Genomic DNA, 19,228 nt, shown 5'->3' with positions numbered 1-19,228 from the left:
TGAAATCATAGAAGGAACATTACAACTCTAACAATAAAGATTGTTTGGCGATATTTTTATTACAGCACTGTAGGTAAAAGATTTTCTTGCAGGGCAACAGGTATCAAACTGGTTTAATATTTTACTCCATTATATTCTTGTATTTTATTGTGTAACATGGTTCTATCATAAGAAGAAATTGTGTCAATTTCTTCCAAAACTGTCGCATTATCTGTATGGAGGATCGAAAGATTAAATGTGTGATCTGTGAGTCATAATTTATCTGTTTCAGGATTTACACACATCACGATAAAAAGAATGGTCGATCTTCAACTGGTGCACTACGAGGAGTTTGTGCCTGTGCTACTGGAAAACCTTGTGATCCCATGGATAAACAAACTAACACTCTAATACCATGGTGCCTGCCTCATACAGGCAACAGACATAATCACTGGGCTGGATTGTACGGACGGCTTGAGTGGGATGGATTCTTTAGCACAACTGTAACAAATCCAGAACCAATGGGCAAACAGGTATAGTAACTTTCAGGATAGAATATCAGTTGTTTCTTTACATCAGAGAGTTTAAGCCATAAATATACGTGCTTTCACGTTGTGACCACAAGCATTTGGTTAACTGAATACCGTGATAACCCTGCAATAGAAACCAATCTCATTCTTCATATTCTATGAGGGTGACACTGAAATTTTTATAAAAAATCAACAAGTATCAAATTTTTTTATTTTTTTAAAGCGATTTCACTGTTTTTGAAAATGTTTGTCACAGCATCAATGCATTTTTACATTCAATGAAAGTAGTCCTGAAAGCAATGCAACTCTTCTAGGAGCATTTCAGAAACCAGGTTTTTACAATGAGATCTCATGATAAAACTGCCAAATCTAAAGGTCGTAAATTCAACTAAATACCTAGGAAATACAATTACGAGCAACTTAAATCTGAAGGAACACATTAGAAAATGTTGTGGAGAAGGCTAACCAAAGACTGTGTTTTACTGGAAGGACACTTAGAAAATTAACAGATCTACTAAAGAGACGGCCGACACTACGCTTGTCCATCTTTTTTTTTTTAAGGATACTGCTACACGAAGTGGATCCTTACCAGATAGAATTGACGGAGTCCATCGAGAAAGTTCAAAGAAGAACAGCATGTTTTGTATTCGTAAAGCAGAGGGGGGAGAGAGTCACTGAAATGAAATGATATAGGATTTGATGCAGACATAATTAAAACAGGCCTTTTGCACTGCGGCAGAATCTTCTCACAAATTTTAATCACTCACTTTCTCCTCTGAATGCGAAAATATTTTATTGACACCAACCCATATAGGGAGAAACGATCATCATAGTAAAATAAGGGAAATCGAAGCACACACTGAAAGATGTAGACGTGTTTGTTTTTTCCGCGTACTGTACGAGATTGGAATAATAGAGAATTACTGTGAAGGTGGTTCGACGAACCCTCTGCCAGGGACTTAAGAGATGATTAGCAGAGTATCCAAGTAGATTTAGATAATTGTTTCTATGACACATTGTTTAAATAGCTCGAAAACCATTATGACCTCTCAGCTAGTAATAAGTATGGAAGGTTGGAACCTATTTCTTTGAATGGGGAGATACAGTTTTGTGACTTTGAACTTATAGTGGGGTCAAATCAGTCTGGATCAGCTATATGAAGAATTTTGTGAGGTGAAAGATTAGTGACTGTATCATTAAGGATGGTGCTTTATGTACACATGTGAAATTCTTCACACTAGGGCCTCAACAAAAAGTGACGAAATTTATCTCAGCTCTTATGTGTTATACTGAGCATGTTGTTGTTGTTGTGGTCTTCAGTCCTGAGACTGGTTTGATGCAGCTCTCCATGCTACCCTATCCTGTGCAAGCTTTTTCATCTCCCAGTACTTACTGCAACCTACATCCTTCTGAATCTGCTTAGTGTATTCATCTCTTGGTCTCCCTCTACAATTTTTACCATCCACGCTGCCCTCCAATGCTGAATTTGTGATCCCTTGATGCCTCAGAACATGTCCTACCAACTGGTCCCTTCTTCTTGTCAAGTTGTGCCACAAACTCCTCTTCTCCCCAATTCTATTCAATACCTCCTCATTAGTTATGTGATCTACTCATCTAATCTTCAGCATTCTTCTGTAGCACCACATTTCGAAAGCTTCTATTCTCTTCTTGTCCAAACTATTTATCATCCAAGTTTCACTTCCATACATGGCTACACTCCATACAAATACTTTCAGAAATGACTTCCTGACACTTAAATCAATACTCGATGTTAACAAATTTCTCTTCTTCAGAAACGCTTTCCTTGCCATTGCCAGTCTGCATTTTATATCTTCCCTACTTCGATCATCATCAGTTATTTTGCTCCCCAAATAGCAAAACTCCTTTACTACTTAAAGTGTCTCATTTCCTAATCTAATTCCCTCATCATCACCCAACTTAATTAGAATACATTCCATTATCCTCGTTTTGCTGTTGTTGATGTTCATCTTATATCCTCCTTTCAAGACACTGTCCATTCTGTTCAACTGCTCTTCCAAGTCCTTTGCTGTCTCTGACAGAATTACAATGTCATCGGCAAACCTCAAAGTTTTTATTTCTTCTCCATGGATTTTAATACCTACTCCGAATTTTTCTTTCATTTCCTTTACTGCTTGCTCAATATACAGATTGAATAACATCGGGGACAGGCTACAACCCTGTCTCACTGCCTTCCCAATCACTGCTTCCCTTTCATGCCCCTTGACTCTTATAACTGCCATGTGGTTTCTGTACAAATTGTAAATAGCCTTTTGCTTCCTGTATTTTACCCCTGCCACCTTCAGAATTTGAAAGAGAGAGTATTCCAGTCAACATTGACAAAAGCTTTCTCTAAGTCTACAAATGCTAGAAACATGTGTTTGCCTTTCCATAATCTTTCTTCTAAGGTAAGCCGTAAGACCACAGTCTCTGGCTGCTGGGGTGCCTTCCTGTTGACCAAAAATTCACTTACTAACAGTCATTTTGTCATTTTGATGTGCCTATCTGCGACTCAGCATCTCCACCACATGGTGACTAGCAACTATTTTTTTTACAATATTGTTACAGTCCATCCTGAATCTTCCATTGGTTGATTTTGCATGAATGCATAAGTCATTAAAAAATATGTTCGTGAAAAATCTTTCGTTTTGTCTGTGAAGAAAGTGGCAACACTACTACACGTTACAGATAGTGGTCAGTTTATAAGCTCTCATGTTGGATCATAATCTGGGTCTACAAGTAGAGGTCCCCAGAGGTGGGATCGACCTTTTGAAACAATCTGTTCTGTGGTGTAGATCAAGATGCGTAGCATCACATGCTGCAGGCATGCATTCAGTAAAAAGTGGGCTCTCATTTACAAGTTACTCTAGTGCTTTAGAAATAATAGTGATATGCAAAGTGACAACGTAGCTTAATGGTTATAGTACATTCTTGATGTGCAGCAGGTGTGGTTCAAATCATGTCAGGTGCTTGGGAATGTATGTTTAAAACTTTATTGAAATGATTTTGATCGTTATTTGACAGCTTCCTTAGTACATTTTTAAGTGGCATCCAAAGTTGAACCTTCTCAATTTTTTAAAAGATGTCCTTCGTCCTGGAGGGTGATAAAATACAACATGTACATCTTGGTTTTGATAGTCACTATTATCAACTTCGCCAATCCACCACTGTTTATCTTAAACACAAGCCACCGTGTCTTTAGTTTGGAGAACCAGTTGTACAAGTTTTCCATACTGATGAAGTTCACTATCAGTTGAAGTTGATGTGATCTTACACTTCAGTAAGTTGTGTGAATGCGGTACAAAACAGTGAAAAGATAGAGTGCCTTTAACCTTCTGACAAGTGTTATACCTTTCCTTCAAAACACTGTCACAGACTTCTTGTATTTCCTCACGTTGTACAAAAACATAGGTAATTCCTTTGATACGTTTTTTACAGAAGTCAAACATTTCTTGAGGTTTTATGATATGATTGTCTTCAGTCTGCTGCAGACTTGCTTTTGTGATAGCTCGCTTTGTTGTACACCCAGACACCATCTCAAGCATTTTTCCCATGGCATGAAGTGAAAAAGTGCTATTCTACATCAAACCCAAAATCTTCTTTATCAAAGGAGATCTTAATAATTTTTTTTTTTTCTATATTCACTTGCTGCCTCATCCGAAAAGTATGTTTTTTTTATATTTTTTAGTTTTTTATTTTATTTTTTTTATGGAAGGGTGGTGCTGTTTAATGTAGTTTGTTAATTTTAGTTGAAAAATATGCACTGCTGTAGTGTTGTGTTCAAGGTAGTCACTTATGACACACAAGCTGTGGCTCATTAGTTTATCTTCATCTTTATAATAGAATACAAATGGATGGACTGTGGCCTGTTTTATTACCCAGTGGTGCCCTTGTACTTCATCTTGAACAACAAAAGAATAATTTTCCATAAAGCCTGTGAGAACTAAGCATTTATCAGCTGCCAAGCTTTGCTTTTAGTCTTTCAAAAATTTACTTTGAGCTTTTGCAATAAAATGATGCATTTTCAGATTTTCAATGTTAGCCACCAACACTTCAAAAACTCTTCTTGTGATTTTATGACTGTCGCCATTTCAGTTCTGTCTTGTGTCACCCATTGTTTGTATTTTATATTGTCAGGCATCAAATTGTTTTCTTCAGATTTTTCAAACATGTCAAGTAAGGCTTGTTTGCCTAGACAATCTTCACATTTTCCCCTGATCATACAATTGTAACTGTCAATATTGCATACCATAACTTCCAAAAGGTCTTTATAGTCAACTCTAAGATTGTCCCCATCTATCATCAACTTTACGTTCTGATGATACGAACACAGACATTATGGGTGCCAGATGCCCCTGCAACAATACACCATCTTGGTCTCAACTCGCAAATATCTTCCAATTTTAATGTCAGGATTTTCTTTTTTAAATTCAGTGAATAGCTAATTTAAATTACACAATATTAACCTTTTTTGTCTTTGAATCATAGAACCATTTTCTTTCACAGAAACAGTCTTTTTTGCCAGACATCAGACAGCTGTTGTTGTTATCGTCATAATACTTAATAACTTTTATTGATTGTGTTTTCATCTACCAAATTAGATGCACTTTTCTTTTGTAATGCTGGTAAAATTCCCTGTTCTTTTACTAATTGCCTTGTTAACTTAACGAGACGTTCTGACACATTAAATTTATCACTAACTTTTGCTTGACTCCAAGAATTCAGCAGTAAACTGATAATCTTAATTTTATCCTCTTTGTTTGAAGTACTGGATTTAGTCTTTAGGTTTTCTATCAAATCATCATATTCTGTTCGTGAAGTTTTAGAACGTCCATCTGATTTAGTACATATTGTATTTTGAAATGAAACTTCCACATTCTTTTTGCCTTCCTTGATTTTTGTATTCAAGGCACATGGTCTTTTACCTTGACTTAGTTTTCTAATTTTCCTAGAAGGCGATACACCCAGGATTTCAAAAGCTGTACCTGCTTTTTTAATGGTTGCTGATAAGTCACAAAATTCTGTATATGATGTTTCACTATCCTTTCTCTTGTGAATTACAAGTATCTTAAAATAACCTGTTGGACACAATGATTTTCCTGGTATGAGATTGCCAAAAGGGTGTTTATTTTTAGATTAATCATCAAATGTTATTTCTTGCAGACCTTATGTTATAGGTTTTTTATGTTTCTCAAAAGGTTCCATGCAAGACTGACCAAAAAGGTGATGAATGTTTTCTATATTTTTTTTAATATTTAATTTCATGGTACTTGGATGTTGATTTGACCTCTGGGCCAACTCGTAAGTAAAACAACACTTTTTCTTCTTCACTGTAACCTTCGATTAAAGTAATGTCTTTAGCATACAATCCATACACACTTTTATGACATGCTTCATTAATAATAACACCAACAGAACACTGAGACACCATTTTTCAACTGCACACTTCAAGAACGTCTAGCTAAATGAGTGTGAGTAGACAATTGTTGGTGTAAGGGGGACGACAACAGTCAGACTTGTATAGGCTGTAGATGCAATTGTTAGCCTGTTGAAACAATTACCACAGCATTGTTTTGATAAATAATCATTAGCTAGTGTAATTTGGTGTGTTTCATTATGCAATTGGTATACTTTATTTGATTAGCGTACCAGTTATCGCAGATGTTAAAAAACGTATTTTTGACTCGTTTTTGTAATCTTTTTTCCATAACTTCCAATTGAATCTCAAAGTTGAAATTTTACTGTGATATCATAAAGGTCTATTAACAGTGAAATTTTCAGATTTTTATCTGGTCCCCCAACAAAGATATTGCAGGCCACAAAATGGAAAATTTTTAAAAAACTCTATAAAAAGTAACTATACTATACAGTGTAATAGCAGAAAAAAATATTAAAGCTGAGAAATTAATCTTTCTTTGGAAAATTACTGTTCAAAAATTGAGTTTTTTAAATTTGTGGCTGATAACTTTGAACTATTAAAAATATATTAAAGAATACGTTCAGCTAAGTGATGATGATGTTAATTTGTAGCCCAGAGTGTGTTGAACTAAATGCATTTTATCTGAAAGGCTTAGGACAATCAACTACTGAATAATTGTAAAAAATGTAGATGCTTGCAAATAAGAAAAAACGCATGCGGCCTGGGACAAATATGGCCACCATTTCAAAATAATAAACAATAAATTTAAAAAAAAATATTTTTGTGACCACTAAACATTGCGGAATTCGCCCAGAAAATATAAAATTTTTCTGAGATGGTCAAGCAACCAGTGCTGGACCACTTGGTATGGGTTGACCCTTCAGTTAAAGATTTAAATGTTTTTATTTCTACTCCTTCGTTGCATTATTTTAATAATTATCTTCTCCCTTTTTTTATTTGCTCTCTTTTTCTCCCCGTCATTCTTTTCTTCATTTGGAATCTTTGTGCATGTGTTTTAATTCTTTTTATTTATCTGTTATAATATTTAAATGTTCAAAAATTCTTCTCTGTAAATTAAAAAACAGTAAACAAAATCACATATTTATATTGGCTGTGCAGTTGTGACTTTTTTTTTCTTTCATTACAAGATCTACATTTTTTAAATTGTAATCATCGTACAAACATTTAAAACATAAATTCTTGTTGCACAGGGGAGGAAATAGTGAAGATGAATATTTATACAAAAGAGGTGATTATAAATTAAAAATCTCAGACAAAAGAGGAATAGAAATAAAGAATGCAGTACTTGGTTAAAAATATAAAGTAATGACATTGAAGAAATGAAATCAAAGTTAATACATAAAAATAATTCATGTCACATGGACGAAGATACATGGGAGTTGGGGGGGGGGGGGGTAAAAAGTCAGTTCAATTATTAAAATTATGCTACAAAGGTTTAAGGTTTAGATATAAAAATTGTATTTACACTAATTAATCGAATAAAAACAATAACCAAAGTCTTTTCAATAATGATTTTAAAATTAAAAAATTACGAAAGTGCCTAGATGGGATTTGAATCCACAAGCTTGTACAGGTCAGGAATTTATCTTAGCCACTATGCTACACCACCACTCTGCATAAAACTCTTTATTTTTAATTCTACAGACCAGTGTTTGTCAAATTTGCAGCACATGAGTCGTAAGCTTCCTGTTAAGTAACCAGCAAAAGTACTTCCAGGAATTGTGATACTTTAAGATGTGCATAATTTTTATTGACATTGATGAATTCAGCCATGTGCCTAGTAAAGTTGGTTGCTTACATCAGGGGCTGAGGGGTAAGAAGCATAGCACTGAGGGGTTAGAGGATGCGAGAGGAGGATTGTTTTATTGTTTGTCTACCAGTACTAATTTCTCACAGGTGTGCCCAACTCATACTGATCAACTGCTAAGGTATAAAATTTGACGTGGAGGTAACTTGGATTCATGAATGTGCATAACAGAAAGGGTTGTCTTCAAATGTGGTACATATTTGTAACAATCAACATTAAATTAAGTAAGAAACTATAAGGAAACTGGCACTTAAATCATTTGTCAAAGTTTTGTGACGGTGTTGCAAATTCAGTAGTGTATTTAAAAATAATTTGGGTAAATTCTTGTTAATTCTACTACCTTTTAAACTGTACCAGCAACATATGTAGCAAACTATTTGCATGAGATGCTGCTTGTTGGATAGAATGTATATGAAGGCCTTATTTAAGTAATGATACACCTCCAATTTCGTTCATTTTGAGATGCTAATGCTTAAACATAATTGAGTGATGTCAATAAGAAGGAATGATAATCTCTTGCAACAAGCAGTGGATACAATATTTCAGGTAACTCAGCCAGATTTCAGTGATAATATAGCTTAGAAACATTAAAAATCACCTTAGACTCCATGCAGTAGAAAGTAGGTGAAAAGGTATGGTGTAGTCTGATAAATTGTGCCATCAACTTTGTATACAGTGTGATTCAGGAGGCATGTCACATAATTTGTGAGGTGATTCTGCATGTCAAAATAAGCCAAAAAAGTCCAATGAACAGGCCTCAATTTTTGATTGTTATGGAACTGAAGCGGATTGAAGACTACCCACATCCTTGAATGAATACGAAGACAAGTGTGAATATTACTTACTGAAATGCCATGTAGATGCTGTGTTGGACAGAATAATGGTGGGATGGATGACTGATCCGTTCTGCAAGGGGCTGTCCAATAGATGGCAGCACTGTGATGCTGCATCGAGGCAACAGCTGTGAGCGACCCAGTGTGCAGTCGTAAGGCCATGTGCGTGTCGTGCTTGAGTGTTATTTAATTGAGCAAGACCATTATGTCCATGAATACCACTTGCCGCAAATGTTCACCTGTGCAGAATACGCAGACCTGTTGTTTGTGTATGGGCACTTTAATGACATTGCCCAAGCAGCTGAGGCAGAATACCAGAGTTGTTTCCCTGAAGGATGGACCCCTGTGCCAGGGTATTTCCCAAGGTTTTCCAAACATTACATGAATCCGGAACACCACCCAGTGTACACTTAACATCAGAAAGTGAGGCATTCCAGTCAGCTGAGGAAAGGGAAGACATTATTGCAGTGGTTCAACGGAGTCCCACCACTAGTACATGGGATGTTAATTGTCAGCTCGATAGTCCACATAAGCGAATGTGGCATATGTTACATTCTGAGGGCTTGCACCCATTCCGTGTGCATCCAAGTGACTCAGTAAGAAGACAGTTTTGTGAATGGTTGCCTGTACACAGAGATGTCGTGCAATACACTTTATTTACAGGTGAGACTACATCTGCACGCAGTGGTATCATGAATACCTGCAACTTCCATACATGGGCAATGGAGAACCCACATGACACTAGGGCAACAATAATCCAAGTTAGGGTCTCAGTGAACATCTGCTGTGGTATGATAGATGACCTGGCGATAGGGCTTGTCTTCCTGCAGATCACAGGACAGCTGCAGTAAAAGCACATTTCCCGTTAGAAGACCTAACTGCACTTTTGGAAGACATGACCTTAGAAGAACGACGATAAATGTGCATACAACATTATTGATCACCAGTTCATTGTGCTAGGCAAGTATTTCAGTATCTGAACAACACATTTCCTGAATGGTGGTTTGGCTGTGTTGGACCCATTAGCTGGCCTGCCTGATCACCCAACCTAACCTCATGAGGCTTCTGTTTATGGAGCTGGTTGAAGGGAGTTGTGTATGCTATAAAGGTGGATACATGTGAAGAATTTGTCACTATCATCTCCGAAGCTGTTGCCCACATTGTCACTATCATCTTCGAAGCTGTTGCCCACATTAAAGGCAGCTGAAATGATGTTCTGTGTGTAACACAACACACCCTCCAACGCGTTGACAAGTGCATTAGATGGGTGTGTGTGTGTGTGTGTCTTTTGAACACCTGACCACCACAGCACCTACACAGCATTTCTGCAAGTAACATTCATACTTGTTGTCTTTATAATCATTCATGGATGTGTGTAGTTTTCAACCCACTCCATTTCTGTAATGATCAAAAATTGGACACATGTTCAATAATACTTTTTCAGTTTATTTTCATATGCAGAATCACCTCACAAATTATGTGACATTCCTCCTGACTCACCTTGTATATGTTGTACCGGTATACTTTAAAGAAATGTTCACTATACAAGTCTTAACAATGGATTTGACTGCCTCTGCACACTACTCAAAGCTGCAACCATTAGACATTACATCTGTTAAGCCACATGCAGTGTATTACAACCAAGCAACTGACAAATGGCTTCACAAAATCTCTGACAAGATTAGTCAGGCGAGGATTGCTCAGCTATTAAGTGTGTCACACAAAAGGGCTGCAACCATACAAAACACTATCAGTGGCTTTTCCAAATTGGGATCTGGTCATTGGAACCACATATCTTTTGGGATTTGGACATCTTGGCAGCTAAATTCGGTCCATAATCAGAAGCTATAAATGACAAAGAAGAACTGATTTAACAGACAAGCCAAAACTCCCAGTAAAATCGAGACAAATTCATTGAAATTGTACACTCCAGACTCCTTCAAGTCTCACAAAACATTTAGTAGGAGTGTGTTACTAGACCCACAAGATATCTGCCCTATCCTATAAAAAGGAATAAGAAGTGGAGCAACTTCATTTGCTGTTGAGATCACTAGGCTCCTTCTTCACAGAGAATCTGAAGAAAACAAAAGTATCTCTTAGGAAACTAAAACTGGCAGAATCCAGTGTGGCAATACGTCTTCAGGCCATTTCTGCAAGATCTGTGAAGTTAACTGTAAGGAAGAAATGATGAAGGTCTTCATAAGTCATGTATGGTTCCATACATAGTGTGCGACATAGTGCATCTAAAAAGTTTGGTGAGTGGGATCATTAAATAAAGAGAACAAGAGTTGCAAACAAAATGCAGTTACTGGCATTCAGAGTAATCGCCATTAGCTACAACATACTTCTGTCGTCTTTTGTACAGCGTTTGGAAATTGTCCCCAAGTGCTTCTTGTGGAATTGTTCGAAGCACTGGGCCTGCTGTTGGGTATCTGAATCATTACAGAAGATGGGACTTCGTGCTACCAGTACTATCTGGAGACCAAGTAGCTTTCGGGGGTGTGGTTTTCACTGTCTTACCCATCTCATTTGGGTAGAAATTCATAATGGGCCGAGCCCTTGCTGTCAAAAAAGGCAATCAATGTTGTCTTACTCTTGGGATTTTGTCAGCCGTCTTTGTTTGAGAGATGGGGTAGATGATGAGCACTACACTATTGTCTGTCACTTGATTTCCAGAGTGTATTGGTGATGCAGATATGAAACAACGCATGGCCACAGTGCTTAGAAGCATTTCACAAGAAGCATTTGCGGACAGTTTCTAACTGTACCAGAGAAAGAAAGTTGCTACTCACCATATAGCGGAGATGCTGAGTCACGATAGGCACAACAAAAGATTCCCACAATTATAGCTTTTGGCCATTAAGGCCACGGACTAACTGTGGCCAAAAAACAAGTGGACCACCCTGTTGCTGAACACGCTGCCAAACATGATATCCCTCATCTCAGTGACTGCTCACAGCCTGTGCCATATGGATCCTTCCCACCAACACCAGCTTTTCTGAATTGTGCAGGTGGGAACTTTCTCTGCAATACGTCCTACATTTCCGTAACCCTCCTCGCCTCAACCTCTGTTAGTCACTGTCCTTACCCATCCAGCCCCCTCCCTGTTCCCATTCCAGCACTACACAGCCATCATTTCACCGCCACACCCAGTCTTTTAATTTCTTTTTATTACTCTGCTTTCGCACTTATCCCTCCACCCTCCGCACCTTCTCTCCTGCCCTCCGTCTAAACTAAAAGACTTCACTGTCAGCCACTCCCACCATACTATCCCTCCCCCTCCCCGCCCCAGCCTCCTCCTTACCCCCACTCCCATGATGCACTGGTGATGCTGCTCGCAGTGTGGTTTCAGTTCTCTGAGACTGCAGATGTGTGTGCAAGTTGCATTTGTGTGTGTGTGTGTGTGTGTGTGTGTGTGTGGGTGGGTGTGTGTGTGTGTGTGTGTGTGTTACTGCTGACGAAGGCCTTAATGGCTGAAAGCTATAATTGTGTGAATCTTTTTGTTGTGCCTATCGCGACTCAGCATCTCCGCTATATGGTGAGTAGCAACTTTCCTTCCCTGGTATTGTTACATTCCATCCTGGATTTTCCATTGTTTGATCCAATTTCTAACTGTTTTAAACCAATGTCAGAAGTGTATTGTGTAGCTTATGCAATTGCTTTGAAGGCCACTAAAAGGTATTTTGGTTGTAATTCTTGTTTCTTGAAGTTTTCAGATGCACCCTATATTAAAATTTTTCTCATACAGACAACAATAGTGCCTTATAAGGCAGTCACAGTGTCATAACTGCAGGGTCTTTGATGGTGGTAGCAATCAGAAATGGAGAACAATCAATACTTACGTGTTCTGAATTGTGCTGACTTTTAGTGATAAGTACTTCTGGGCCAACAGACAGCTTACGGCATTCTTTCTATAACTAGTCTATTGGCAATTCACATACAGATTTATGTAGGTTACTAGCTGATAATAAGATTGGCACATACACATCCCAAGGAACAACCCTACAAAGACAGCATTGGATCTTGAGCAAAAAAGTTTGGCGACCAGTGCTCTAGTGCACCACATGAAATTCTTTTTCGCCAATTACTCGCAGACGAGGACTCACTTTGATGAATTCCTGCAAGGTGCGGTAACTAGGACCGTAACCTACACATTGTTCTAGGTGGTTTCAACAAGTCATTTGCACCCCAGGGGACCTCTTCTTGTTAAGACAGTCTTCTCTCATTGTGCTCCATTTCCTACCTAAGATCTCCCTTTCTGCTCTGCCTCCTTCTTCCTCCCTCACTCAAACAATGCGGTTCCCTCTGTGGCTGGGTTTTGTGTGACATGCCGACCACTCTCACTCCCTACAGCCGCCACCAACCAATTCCTTTTCTTTCGCCACAGGAGATACCCCACTTAGGATTCCAAAAGCATGGAGTACATCTATTTTTAAGTTGTGTTGAAAGGTGTGGCCTAAAAAGGTAAGCACTGGACAACCCATTTGTCTCTTAATGAATATGACCATTTTTAAAAAAAATTCATTTCCCTTTATCAAACTGTTTATAAACAGTACAGCAAGTGACTGTACCTGTTTTTGTGTGTACACATTCCTTTTCATAAGTATTAAGTGTATTATCGTAGGACATTTTGTTCTTATGCATACATTAGTGTCCTGCTGAGTTCAGTATTTCCTTTCATCACCACTTAATTACTGCACACGCAGTGTACTGAACAATTTGAGTGTATTTTATAATCTTTTCTGTATAAAAATTTACTTCTGTTAATGGCCCAGCTTTTTGATATTGTTGTAAACAAACATGAGTGAGAAGTGATTGAGCTGCCATTGGAAAGTTGGGCTGAAGGTAATATGAAGCTGCTGTGGTAGGTAACTCCATTAGCAAAATGTGTCATTGAAATGGGCTAAGCAAGTGAGACACACTATTGGTATTATAAAAATTTGTGCACAGAATAGGGTAATAGCTGAATAGGGGAAGATCAGATCTCAGAAAGCTGACTTGATATCGCTAGGAAGGAAATGAATGATTAAAATGGAGAAGAGTGTAGTGAAATGGGACATGGTTGCAAGGAATAGGGGTTACATAAAAACAGAAGTACTTGGCAGTTCTGTTATGATGCAAAAATTAGCTTCACCCAGCAATCTCAGTTAGATAAAGGAGCATGTTAAGTAGGCCTAGGTGTAGCCAAGAATCTATAGCCTTTCTGTAGGAAACCACAAGAGAATAGAGAAGGAAATTCTCATTGTTAGTAGTAATAGAAGTAGTGTGTAGGCCAGTTGCAGGAAGAATCAGGTAACATGTACCTGGACACAAAGGTAGTCAAGTGTATTTGGTTATTACATTTTGTGAAGATGCAGAATAGAATGATCACACAGGCTCTATCGTAGGGAAAACAGGTGGCAGACTTCACTGTACCTCTAGAACACTGAGAAAGTGCAATCAACCAACAGAATAGATTGCTTACAAATCACATGTATGTCCTATCATAGAATATTGCTCAGGTGTATGGATCCCTACCAAATAAGGTCAGCACAAGTAGTTTCAAGGTTGCTTGACTCACAGGAGAGCGTCATGCAAATGCTGAGAAACTTGATAAGTAACCTCTGTCGTGCATTTCGACAGGGATTTGAAGAGTATGGGTAGAGATGTAGATTGGTTGTTGCAATTTATATTTGTTAGAGGAAAAAAATTACATTGTCATCAGCAAAATAAAGATGGTGTAGATGTGTTTGCATAACCCATATTCCTTCTTTGTTTAATCTTTTAGGGATCTGAATACAACCACTAAGGATGCTAAGAGTGGTTTTGCTGTTGTAGAATCTTCTTGCGTGACGTCTGCGTAGACTTACATATTACTCAGTCCATTAACTTGGGATGAATCAATGTCTTTTTTTCTCAGGGGTTGTTACTGGAGCAGATAGGACAAATTCGTGCTTAGAAATTACTCATCTGCTCCAACTGTCTGAACACACTTAAATCTATGCAACATATGCACCCAGCCAACAGATGTGACCAAAACCTCCAGGAAAGCCATCTCTTCCTATAAAAGCTGGAGAAAATGATGTCAGTTTGCTAGGTTCTTGGGTGCAAAAACAGACTAATTTTGAATGTGACAGCCAAGGAAGCATGCACTCAAATTTCCATGAGACATTGTTCTGCCACATCTCTGCCTATGTTATATCCTTGATATAGGGGTCAGGTCATCTGTTGGTGGGAAGGAGAGTGGGTTAACAGCTATGGCCAATAAGCTGTGAGTGGTAAAATCAACTACTTGGTTGTGGGATACCTACTTCTGCAAATGGTGGCAATAAGTCCTCATTAGAGTATGGACAGGTGACACAAGGCTCCTTGGTCCAATGAAAGGACCCTCCAGTGTATGATGCATGTATGAGTAGATTTCTGTATGCCATATTTTAATTGAAAGTATTTTCTGTTCAGAAAAAATGACAGAGGCTAGTTTACTAGCTGATCTGTCCTCTGTTTTTGCAGACAATCATGGTAAAGTAGTTTAACTTTAAAGTTTTGGTGAATAACTGACTTACTCCTTAAATTTTCAGGGAGAAAGTTTAATGTGTTATCAGGGTGATTGCCTCATGGTCTTTCCATCCCTCCCTTTTTTGTGGGCCATCATGCAATCACATTTAATTGAATTGTTATTTTGCGCGTAATTGGTTGTTTTGGGGGAAGAGACCAAACAGCGAGGTCATCGGTCTCATCGGATTAGGGAAGGACAGGAAAGAAAGTTGGCTGTGCCCTTTCAAAGGAACCATCCCGGCACTTGCCTGGAGCGATTTAGGGAAATCACGGAAAACCTAAATCAGGATGGCCGGACGCACGATTGAACCGTCGTCCTCCCAAATGAGAGTCCAGTGTGCTAACCACTGCGCCACCTCGCTCGGTTTGCGCTTAATTCCATAGATTAATTATGATTAAATCATTGCTCTAATTCGTAATTTTGTTCTTGTCTTACAAATAGTCCATTATGTTGTTGTTGCTTCTAAATCGTTTATCTGATTAAAATCCACTGTTTCCTCTGTGCGGTTGGTGGTCATTGTGAAAATCCTGTGCATTACAGAGAGCAGGCTGATAGGTCTGTAGTTTTATATGTTTTACTTGTCTCATTTCTTGTGAAGTAAAACAGTTACAACATAGTTTCAGTTACAATAAATCGTCTTTTCAAAGAATGCAACGACTTAAGTTCTTAAAAAGTGTTTAATGTTTTTGCTTGTCTACAGGGACGTGTTCTTCATCCAGAACAAACAAGGGTTGTCAGTGTTAGGGAATGTGCAAGATCACAAGGATTTCCTGACACTTACCGGTTCTTTGGTTCAATAACAGAGAAACATCGCCAGGTAAATGTATAAAGGAGTCATCCTCTTTTGTGATCATCTGTCTTATATAATTCCTGACAACTGAAGGTTTCTTATTCATTAAATTTATAACTCTTGTAATGTGAATGAAATGAGTAATTCAGTTATGTGGCTGTTTCAGATTGGCAATGCAGTTCCACCTCCAATGGGTGCTGCACTAGGTTTTGAAATACGGAAAAGTGTATCAGCAAGTGAACAAAAACAATTGAATGAGAAAATGGAGTGAAATTTCTTTGTTGTGTAGATTTCATAAATTTGGGTGATTTGAACTTTGTTGTTGTTTTTTAGCATGTGATTTTAGAGATGTGTTTTAAGACCTTAACTCATCAATGCTGTTGTTGATCTTAAAATATTTCTCTGGTGATGTATGTAAACTTGAAAGTAGACTGTCATTTTCTTGTAGACTGTCATTTTCTTTTATGATGAATTATTTTTAAAAAAATGAGCTAATGAAAGACATTGAGTCATTGTTGGCAAATATACATAAATGTTTTAAGTATGTAAAGTAACTTCTACCTCTACAATCCGAGTCATTGTGGTTTTTTAAAAAAAGTATTCATATATATTTATGTATTAAAGATCTCATTGTTCAGTTCTGGTTTCTGAATTACAGTATATAATTTCCAAAATACAGCAAAAGAAAGCTAGGTGCTGTGGCGTTTCTGGCACCCAACACACATTCTAAAAGGAGTTGGGTTCAGGCCTTGTTTGAGCATCCTGATATAGGGTTCCCATGTCTTTTCTAAATTGATATGGTGAATCCTGGGATGGTTCCTTGAAAAAAAAAAAAAAAAAAAAAAACTATTGATTTCCTGCACTGTTCTTGGATAATCAGTATTTTCTACCTCTAATAACCTCACCATCAACAGGGCCTTAAACTCCAATCTTCCTTGCTTTAAAATAGAGTCTTTTCTGTGTGGCATCACATTTTACAAGTGTTTATGGCTTATTGTACAGAAAATCTATGAATGTTGTATCACAACACTGAAAACTGTTGCATGGGCCAATGGACCTTTGTAACGACTACAATTATGATTTTATATTTTACTCATGAGTTTTTGATGTATGAAAATGGCAAATACCAGTTAAATAATCCATGTCTGTTCCACTGTACCCACATTAGAGTTGATGCTTGCAATCCACATTCATATTATATGTTTGAGGCTATGTTGCTACTTTTCAATTACTGTACTTACCTGACTAGACTATAATTCATCATTCAAAAAATACGGGGTCATCTCAGACTCACAGATGCAACTATTGCTGCTGAGGTAAACATTTTTATGTATTACATTTTACAGATAAAGGTTCACCTTGAGATCACACATAGATTTAATGTGGAGAGTTCTGAAGAGTTGGAGGGGGAACAGTGACACCAGTTTCATCGAACAGTTGAATGATTGTGAGGACGATAGTAGTAAATGGGCAGCAAAGTCTGGTGACAACGATGTAAACTGTGTACCTAGACTCTTTATGGAGATTTACCTCATTTAATCTTGGTTTGTCTGAATCCATTCGTAGTCTGAATTCCATTGATTTTAAAATTGTACAGGTATTCAACAATAATAGATGTTACTGCAGCAGGCAAATTAATGCTAACAAAAATATGTTTGCCCAGAACAGTTTAAATACGGCATAACAAGAGGAACAGGAGCTTTAACAATGGCCCTAAACCTGCTACTATTGTACAAACAGTTTTCATGGTTTGCTACAGTGTTAATCTAAAATTGTAAGATTTCTGTCGATTCAGCTGTAGGAAGCAAAGAGAACAAGCTATTGTTATCATTCAGTTTACATATATCATCAGCGCTGTAAGAACTGTAAATTGTATGAATCAATAATGGATGGAAATTACAGCAATCGCTGTTGATCTAAAAATTCAAAGTTTGCAGTTGGTTCCCTCTGACAGTATAACACTAATTTTAAGTTATTGGTGATTCTTAAGTTCACAAACAACTGTACAGCAGAAAGAAAATTTGAGGTCACAAAAACAAATGTTTTTTGGTAGTAGCAGATAAAGAATAAATTAGACTCCAGTTCTACACATCAAACTTTCAGGGGACTGACTCAAGGAACGTTAAACTATTTACAGTAAGTTGCTCATTGAGTGCAAGATAAACGGAATGAAGTGTTCCTGATTTTTATAAAATTATCATAAAAGAGCAATTTTCCAATTGCATGCAACGTGAAATTCAAAGGAAGTACTGGCTAAAGTGTGAGGATGATGAAGAGAATGGTGCTTAAGTGCCGATGCAGAGCAATGACAGCTCATCAATTTGGCACAGTATTTGATGAATACTACTCCATTGTTCTGTAATCAATCAAGGAAATGCCACAACTATTTACTATACCATATGGGCATTGCCAGTCAGATGCCCTTTTACTTTAATATGGCGTCAAATGTTGCAGTCGACATGAAGGGCATTAAGAGTTCCTGCAAGAAATTCTGGCAAAGTAAAGGCAAGAATATGTTAGATGTGCCAGCAAATGGAAGGGATCTCCACCCTTATGTAATTCTTCGCGGGAAAACAGTAATGAAAGAAACTGCCTGCAAACTTATCTTCAGATGCCAGGAAAAGGGATGGATGACAAATGACTTGAAGCTAAATTGGTTGCAGTGTGCTTGGAACACAAATCCCGGCTTGTTGCTTGAAAGAAGGAGAATGTTGGTTTTTCAGGGGACACCTGACTTACCTAGTTAATGGATATGATACCAAACAACACAGATTCAGAAATGATTCCTTGCAGGACCTCACAACTTCAAGTAATGGATGTTTAGAATAGACCTCTTAAGGCTCACTTGTGATGTGTTTACAGTGACTGGCTTCTTGAAGAAGACCATGCCCACACTCCAAAGGGGAAAGATAAAAAAAAATCTCAGTACCCTTTTGGGACCAGTGGATCTTTACTGCCATGGCAGAATCTCAGGTGAATCTTATCATGGAAGGTTCTAAAAAATGCTACAGGATATCCAGTGCTATTGATGCTTCAGAAGATGACTTACTATGGAAGTAGTGCCAGGAAGGAAGAAATGTCAGTAGGCTTACAAATGCAGATGGTGATACTGGTGATGGTGAATAGTAGTGTTACCACAGTCCTGCGTTGGCTAGTAAGCAGAAAAGGAACTGAAAATAAAAATTAATGAAAACATTTATTTTTGTTCATTATATTTCTCCTTGTATTATCAAAAAGTAGAAAATCAATAAATAGACTAGGTGTAATGTTAAGTTTTTTAGGCAGACACTTTAAAA

The 19,228-nt window shown here is 37.6% G+C and overlaps 1 protein-coding gene across 2 annotated transcripts in view; it reads left to right on the top strand.

Annotated features, from left to right (window-relative positions):
• LOC126262872 (DNA (cytosine-5)-methyltransferase 1-like) overlaps positions 1-16,379 on the top strand; it is a 257,340-nt gene extending 240,961 nt beyond the window's left edge. For both annotated transcript variants that reach the window (XM_049959738.1, XM_049959737.1), the window contains exons 26-28: positions 272-512; positions 15,843-15,959; positions 16,099-16,379. In XM_049959738.1, the coding sequence (XP_049815695.1) occupies positions 272-512; positions 15,843-15,959; positions 16,099-16,203 (463 nt within the window). In that variant the 3' untranslated portion in view covers positions 16,204-16,379. The remainder of the gene's footprint in view (positions 1-271; positions 513-15,842; positions 15,960-16,098) is intronic.
• The last annotated feature ends 2,849 nt before the right edge of the window (positions 16,380-19,228 follow it).

The sequence above is a fragment of the Schistocerca nitens genome, chromosome 6 (genome assembly GCF_023898315.1).
Source record: "Schistocerca nitens isolate TAMUIC-IGC-003100 chromosome 6, iqSchNite1.1, whole genome shotgun sequence".
NCBI lineage: Eukaryota > Metazoa > Arthropoda > Insecta > Orthoptera > Acrididae > Schistocerca > Schistocerca nitens.
The sequence above is the reverse complement of the archived record's forward strand: the minus strand, read 5'-3'. Positions and strand labels throughout refer to the sequence as shown.